Below are 8,041 nucleotides of genomic sequence, written 5' to 3'. Positions count from 1 at the left end.
CCCCCTTTTGAGGTGGCCACAGCGCAGGGATGTGATTGGACGGTGTGGCCAAATAGAGGAGGGTGACGCCAGACAGAGATGTTCTGGGATTGGACGGTTGGTGTGGGTGGTGAGGAGTAGGAGGGGGGTTGTTAGGTAGGCAGGGCCTGAGCTGGGTTGTCGGTGCTTTTCTCAATTATTCGTAACCTCTCCATCGCTATTGGTTCAAGGGGCTTACACCGGTGGCACTGGTCTCAGGTCAGATTAGGCTTTGCATCGCTGATAGTCAGAGACGGATGAGACAACAATGTAACTGATCTCAGATCTTGGCTGCAGGGCAAGTTCACATCCCTCTCGCACCACTAAAGTGTGGCTTCCCCTGATGTAAGGTAGGGCTGACAAACAGGTGATGCAAGGCAGAGCCACTCATCACCGACAACAAACATGAGAAATATGGAGCAAGCTCTTTCTAATGTGTTCGGTTCTCTGCAGCGGTACGTTCGGCGAGGCGGGTAGAGGTTCCGCAGGGACGTGGAGCTCTCGGTTGGCAAACGTATAACAGGTGATCAGAACGACTGCTGTGCTGCGGTCACGTCGTTGGGTAATGCTGCGTTGGGGAGGGAGGTTACTCAACACACCTGGTTAATCAACACACCTGTTATCATGTGTAAGACTGCACAGTATAGAAGACACAGAAAGCAATGAAAGTGCTTTTATTTTGTTTGTTGCGCAAGTTACATGTCATTATTTTGTAAGTACACATGTTAAAAAGAAGATGCACTCAATCATGTGTGCATTGATTTGATTATTTAGCACTTTTAAAAGATTGGGACTCTTCTGACCTTCCCCTAACAGGGACAACAGAAATGTAAGCTACAGTAAATAAAAAACCTAACTAAAAAGAAAGCTTTTGTTGGATTTTGCCTTAAACAGGACTTTTCCAGCACCCAACATTGTTACCATGACAGCAGGGTGGTGTACAGACGACAAAAAAAACTAACTGGAAAAACTGTAAACAACTAAATGTAATTTAATAAAATACAAATGTTTGTAAATCAGTAAAACACTAAAAAATACAAAATAAATATCGAAATATGACAATCTAATAGAATTTTGTATTTTATTTTATTACTTTTTTTTGATTGTTTTACTTTTTAGAAAATTCTAAATGTCAAGTTTCGTCCATAAGGTCATTTGTGGACAAGGCTGACTGAATTTGAGGACTTTTAGGGAGTTATGGGAAAGAGAAGAGAGCCGGGGCGCTGACAAGCAGCCTGAGGTGAGAGAGCGGTGGTGACTGGAGGACCGGAAAATCATCAAGCCAGGGTGGGTGGACGAGTCTGGTGGGTTGGTCAAGGCTGCTTCACTGGTCATGGAGAAGGGCTCCAGGCAGCAGCCTAACACCAGCTCCACTCCCACAGTCTGCTGAGGATGTGGTCAGCCTGGACATATGCAGCGGGACTGTGAGGGATATCCCCGTCGCCCAAGGAAATGACAATGGGCCCTCGCGCCCGGGCCCACCTCACCGCCCCAACCCCACAGTGAGAGGAGGAGGGGATCAGCAGGGGGGATCAGGAGGGGGCCCAGATGAGATCCAACAGAGCCAGTTAAAACAGCTGCTACTGGAGTTTAGCGATGGCTTTGTGTGGGGGGAGGAGGAGGTGGGGGAAACACGTCACGGTGCCTAAGGAAGGGTGTAAACTCAGGAACGCTGGTGGCACCGACAGTCAGCTGAAGCAGGCTGACTTGAAGCAGTGAATGTCATTGGCTGCTTCAGGTCAGCCGGTAGTGAATGCCATTGGCTGCTTCAGGTCAGCCGGTAGTGAATGTCATTGGCTGCTTCAGGTCAGCCGGCAGTGAACAAATACAAACACACACACAAAAACACACACACACCTGTCCATTATCTACCGGGTGCCTGGAATTACTGCAGTTGGTCTTCTTCTTCCTATGGAAATCATGAAAAAAATCACACAAAATCTGTTAACAAAGAAACGGTACCACCTTTACAGGTAAATACATCTACACAATGAATACATCAATAATCATTATAACTTACAATACTGTTGTGCTTACAAATTAAATAAATACTGCTCTGTATTATTCCACAAACTATTTTGTATGAAGTTGAGGATTGTATGAAAACTTTGGCATCATATTTCAGTTAGTGACAGTCCTTTCCTCACCTGCAGAGGAGGCAGGCAGAGAGGAGGATGACGGCCAGGAGAACAGAGACTGTGGTTCCTGCTGCTGCAGCCTGAGCTGTTGAGATCCCTGAACAACACAACAGGGGAAACCAGGCCTGCACTGTACATCACATGGTGACAAAAACCTTTAGAATGTAGTAAACCATGGTGGATATGTATATATTTATATCATTTTCCTACCTGTTCTAATGATCAGAGTGATCATTACAACAGAGGAGTTTGTAGCTCCTACTGTATTCCCAGCCTGACAGTGGTATCCTCCACTGTCCTCAGAGCTGATGTTAGTGATGGTGTAGCTGTGTTCAGATGATTTAGATGAGGTGATGTTCTCCTTGTACCAGGTGTATGTCTGCCCTGGTGGGTTAGCATCACTGCTGCAGGTCAGAGTCACTGAACTGCCCTCCACTACTTCACCAGAGGGACTGACTGACACTGATAGAGTCCTTGGTTTGTCTGAAATAGAACATGTATCGTAAATATACTATTAATTTTGGACATTTTATTGATTTATTGTATTCTGTAACTAAAGTGTGACGTAGCACACACATACATGTAACATTGAGAGTCTCTTCAGGAGAGCGAAGATGCTGGTGTTCTGTCACAGCACAGGAGTATCTGCCTGCATCCTCACTGCTGACTGGGTCCAGGTACAGGAGCTTCTGTTGGGTCTCTGGCCTGGTTTGGTTGTTCTTGTACCAGATGTACGAGGAGTTACCAGTCAGAGGACAGGTGGAGCTACAGGTCAGGGTCACCCTCTGTCCCTCCGTCACTGTGGACGGAGTCACCTCCACCTGAAGACCTGGGGTCAGAGACAACAGCAGTCATCTAACAGTGATACAAGCCCTGTCCTCTGGTGGTCATTCATCTGAGTTACTGTGTAGAATTACCTGTGACAGTCAGCTGCACTCCAGGAGAGCCAAGATACTTCCCTTTATCTGGTATGATTCTGAAGTTGTACTTAGCTGAGTCAGTCTCTCTTAGGTCTGTGATTTTCAAGATGTGGTGGTTCACTTTAGTGTCAATGTATTTAACACGATCAGTGTACTTAGAATCTTCCTTCAGGTCCTTGTTGTGAGCCTTCCCTTTAACCCAGAATGTTTTGGTGATCTTATAGTAACTAGGGTGTGTGTAGGTGCTGGAGATGTCCACTGATGAGCCTCTCAAGACACACACCCTCCTGGTGGGGTAATTCACTCTCCAGCACTTCTGACCAGAAACACCTGAAACACAGAGACACTCAGCTGGTAAGAAGGATGTAAAGTTTTTATTCTGACACTTTCACTTTAACAATAAAATTTCTCAAATATCAAAGTGCAACCAAATTAAAATCATACTGTTATGAGGTGATGTGAAACATAAATACTGTAGTAAGAGTTGTTATCATGGTAGTGATGTGTGGCAACACAGCAGTTAGACCCAGACTCACACACTGCAGGAGAGCGGAGATCCTCATGGCCTTCTACAGCACAGGAGTAGCTGTCCAGAGAGTTACTGGAGACAGAGTGCTGTTGGGATGAATCCTGTCGTACATGTTGTCCGTTCTTGTACCAGATGTACGAGGAGTTACCAGTCAGAGGACAGGTGGAGCTACAGGTCAGGGTCACCCTCTGTCCCTCCGTCACTGTGGACGGAGTCACCTCCACCTGAAGACCTGGGGTCAGAGACAACAGCAGTCATCTAACAGTGATACAAGCCCTGTCCTCTGGTGGTCATTCATCTGAGTTACTGTGTAGAATTACCTGTGACAGTCAGCTGCACTCCAGGAGAGCCAAGATACTTCCCTTTATCTGGTATGATTCTGAAGTTGTACTTAGCTGAGTCAGTCTCTCTTAGGTCTGTGATTTTCAAGATGTGGTGGTTCACTTTAGTGTCAATGTATTTAACACGATCAGTGTACTTAGAATCTTCCTTCAGGTCCTTGTTGTGAGCCTTCCCTTTAACCCAGAATGTTTTGGTGATCTTATAGTAACTAGGGTGTGTGTAGGTGCTGGAGATGTCCACTGATGAGCCTCTCAAGACACACACCCTCCTGGTGGGGTAATTCACTCTCCAGCACTTCTGACCAGAAACACCTGAAACACAGAGACACTCAGCAGGTAAGAAGGATGTAAAGTTTTTATTCTGACACTTTCACTTTAACAATAATATTTCTCAAATATCAAAGTGCAACCAAATTAAAATCATACTGTTATGAGGTGATGTGAAACATAAATACTGTAGTAAGAGTTGTTATCATGGTAGTGATGTGTGGCAACACAGCAGTTAGACCCAGACTCACACACTGCAGGAGAGCGGAGATCCTCATGGCCTTCTACAGCACAGGAGTAGCTGTCCAGAGAGTTACTGGAGACAGAGTGCTGTTGGGATGAATCCTGTCGTACATGTTGTCCGTTCTTGTACCAGATGTAGGAGGGGTTACCAGTCAGAGGACAGGTGGAGCTACAGGTCAGGGTCTTCTCTCCCCAGGTAGGAGGCACCTCCACCTGAAGACCTGGGATCAGAAACAACAGCAGTCATCTAACAGTGATACAAGCCCTGTCCTCAGGTCACATGGTCAGAGTGTAATTGAGAGTCTTATACTGTAATATAGAAATGACCTGTGAGAGTCAGAGTGGTTCCAGAGAAACTGTCCCCCCAGTCATAGTGTGGATGTCCTGTCTTGAATGTGAAGCGATACTCTCCTGAGTCTCTCTCTCTCAGGTGTGTGATGGTCAGGGTGGAGGACTTCCTCTCTGTTCCAGAGTACTGCACACGACCTGCGTACTCTGGGTCTCCAGCTAGGTCCTCAGGTGCAGATATGTCCCTCCATCCATCTCTCCTTCCAGGACTGAACCAGAAGCTGGAGGTGACGGTGTAATAACTGTAATAGGTGCAGGAGATGTTCACTGATGAGCCCTTCAAGACACACAGTCTCCTGGTGGAGTAAGTCACTCTCCTGCAGTTCTTCCCAGAAACACCTGAAACACAGAAACACAGCAGCTAAAACATTGGTTGTGTTATTTCATTTTGTCTTTTGAATAAAAAAAAACATTTTAAAATGCAAAGTGCAACCCATTGAAAAGATACACTGTCTGGTGGTGCCGTGAAACATAAATACTGTAGTAAGAGTTGTTATCATGGTAGTGATGTGTGGTAACACAGCAGTTAGACCCAGACTCACACACTGCAGGAGAGCGGAGATCCTTATGGCCTTCTACAGCACAGGAGTATTTGTCCTGAAAGTTACTGGAGACAGAGAGCTGTTGGGATGAAGCCTGTTGTACATGTTGTCCTTTCTTGTACCAGATGTAGGAGGGGTTACCAGTCAGAGGACAGGTGGAGCTACAGGTCAGGGTCACCCTCTCTCCTCTGGTAGAAAGAGCCACTTCCACCTGAAGACCTGTGGTCAGAAACAACAGCAGTCATCTAACAGTGATACAAGCCCTGTCCTCAGGTCACAAGGTCAGAGTCTTAGTACAGAACAATGTTCAGCACCACCCCTGTCAGTGACAGCAGAGACTAGTGAGTGACACACTCCAGCTACTGTTGGCTTCTGAGCTCCACACTTAGATCAGATGCATTTAGACCACATCAGGAATAAAGGTGTTGTAGACAGCTGGGACATACTGTAGGAGGTTGATAAAGGTTCTATATTAATGTTTAAAAACAACTAGACAGTAACATTCAGAATAGACACAGACATTAGAGCAGCACACAGAGTATAACTGTACCTGTAACAGAGAGAGTGACTCCTGGTTCCCCCCTCCATTTCCCTTGTGGTTGGTTTGTTATAAACCTGAACTTGTACTCAGCAGCGTCTCTCTCTCTCAGGTCTGTGATCGTCAGGGTTGCTTTTCTCTTGTTATCCCCACGGTACTGCACACGACCTGCATACTCTGGGTCCAGACTCAGGTCATTGGGATCATAGGGATAAGTCTTCCATGTGGTAAACCAGAATGTTTCAGTGACTGTGTGACCACTGGGGTAAATATAGGAGCAGGACAGGTCCACTGATGATCCTCTCAAGGCACAGACTCTCTGGAGGGTGTAAGTCACTCTCCTGTCCTGACCCAGCACCACTGCAACACAGTCACACATCACCAGCACATTAGAGGAAGCACAAACTTACTGGCTCACATGCAGCGCTAGCAGAGGTGGTTCAGAGCATTAGGTCAGCTCCCTCAGGTGAGGGAAGGGCTTCAGCTCAGTGTGCTAGCACTGTCTAATCAGACATGCTGACATGATGGGTTTTAACCCTGCCAGTTGATCACATGACTGCTAGTGTTGCTAGTGTCAGAAGTGTGACGGGGGTGTTCACACTTGATGAAGTAGCTGAGTTTAGAGGAAAGGACAAAGTGCAAACCTACTTCTCAAATAAAAATAATTATTTTCATGACTACATACATATTAACATATGTTAAATACATTTGTCTTAGTGTTAGATAATGTGTTTTTCAACAAGTATCAACTGATTACATTATTTGATTGATAAACCAAATGGTTTATGGTTAAAGTAGACTTTAGAACATTATTCTAATAAGGACTAAGGTTAAAGGTCAAAGTTAAAGAAAGATAAACGAGGTCATAGATACCTGCCACAGAGCAGAGGAAGACCACAAACACACTTCCTGTAGTTCTCAACTCCATAGCTGCATCACCACCCTGCGGTCTGACAGACACAACAGAGGTCAACAAAACACACTAATAACTGAACACTTGTACTGGTGTTCCTCTAATACAGAATATTCAATAATAACAACATACTTGTACAGGATTCTGGAGGCGGGGCTAGGACTTCAGCCAATCAAATGCAGAATGGGCGGGATTTACACTATTTTAGACTTTGCTATTGGCTCTCTCCCACCAAACCAGCTCATTACAATACATTGAAATTGCTGAACCTTCATGAAAGTAAATGCAAACATAGGTGTGATTAGAACTTGTATATAACCAGCATACAGTATGTATTATCTTCCTATTTATAGCAAGCCTCATGTTGACAGAAAAAAACATCAAACACAGCTATTTACTGCAAAATAAGGACATATTTAGACCTTAATTATTACATATGAAATAACGCAAAAAACTAACAAGGCATTTGTATTTTTAAGATGCGTTCACGTCGATGTTACTTACAGGGAGGAAGGGAGGAGTGGGGTTAGTGGACTTGCTGGCAGTGTGTTGTTCTGAACAGTGAGGGTGAAGTCTGTGGTTGATGGTTCTAAGTACTCAGAATAAACAGTAAAGAAGCTCAGAGTACGGCTTCCTTCCTCTTCAAAACATTTACATGTTGTACAAGAATGACTGCTGCACTGTCAAGACGGTTTTCCATTTCCTCATTCAAGGATGTCTAATATCTTTAGTCTTTTTATAATGCCAAAAGTCAAGTGCTATGTTTACTTGCTGCCCAAGCTGTTGTTGATGGTTTAAAACAGGGTATATCACACACACACACACACACAAACACACACACAGGTTGGAGAGAGGGAAATGTGGAGAGATGAGGGTTAAAAGAGAGATAAACATAGAGAAAGAATGAGTGTATGTGTGAGAGAGGGAGAAACAGACACAGAACACAGAGAGAGGTGTGGTCAGTAATGAGGTTCTGGTCTTGTGGCTGAAACACAGAGAGCAGAGACAAGCCCCCAGACTGCTGTCTAACCAGGAGGATACTGTCCTGCCCCCTGTAGGCCACTTCTAACACTGCATGTGTCTAACCATGGCTGCTCCGCACCCCCCTAGTGGAGCATCCTCCTGTCCTAGAGCTCCCCTGCTGGCGGCCTGGAGACATTACAGCCTCACACCCAGAGGGCCGTGCACCACTGAGCTACACTCATCACCTGTCCCACCTGTTATCCACTCTAACGAGCTCCTGT

At 45.4% G+C, this 8,041-nt stretch overlaps 1 protein-coding gene across 1 annotated transcript; it reads right to left on the bottom strand.

The window, feature by feature from the left end:
* Positions 1-781: 781 nt before the first annotated feature.
* LOC124464514 (sialoadhesin-like) lies at positions 782-7,490 on the bottom strand. The gene is made up of 15 exons (XM_047016398.1): positions 7,302-7,490; positions 6,930-7,066; positions 6,758-6,834; positions 5,897-6,244; positions 5,347-5,565; positions 4,784-5,143; positions 4,465-4,677; positions 3,926-4,258; positions 3,613-3,837; positions 3,074-3,406; positions 2,737-2,985; positions 2,367-2,639; positions 2,166-2,253; positions 1,876-1,927; positions 782-1,663 (listed from the first exon to the last, which is right to left on the bottom strand). The coding sequence occupies exons 3-15, from the start codon at positions 6,810-6,812 to the stop codon at positions 1,655-1,657; spliced, it is 2,757 nt and encodes a 918-aa protein (XP_046872354.1). The 5' UTR covers positions 6,813-6,834; positions 6,930-7,066; positions 7,302-7,490; the 3' UTR covers positions 782-1,654.
* Between the last annotated feature and the right edge of the window lie 551 nt (positions 7,491-8,041).

The sequence above is a fragment of the Hypomesus transpacificus genome, unplaced genomic scaffold, assembly GCF_021917145.1.
Source record: "Hypomesus transpacificus isolate Combined female unplaced genomic scaffold, fHypTra1 scaffold_354, whole genome shotgun sequence".
NCBI classification, from domain to species: Eukaryota; Metazoa; Chordata; class Actinopteri; order Osmeriformes; family Osmeridae; genus Hypomesus; species Hypomesus transpacificus.
This window is presented reverse-complemented; position numbering and strand designations above follow the sequence as displayed.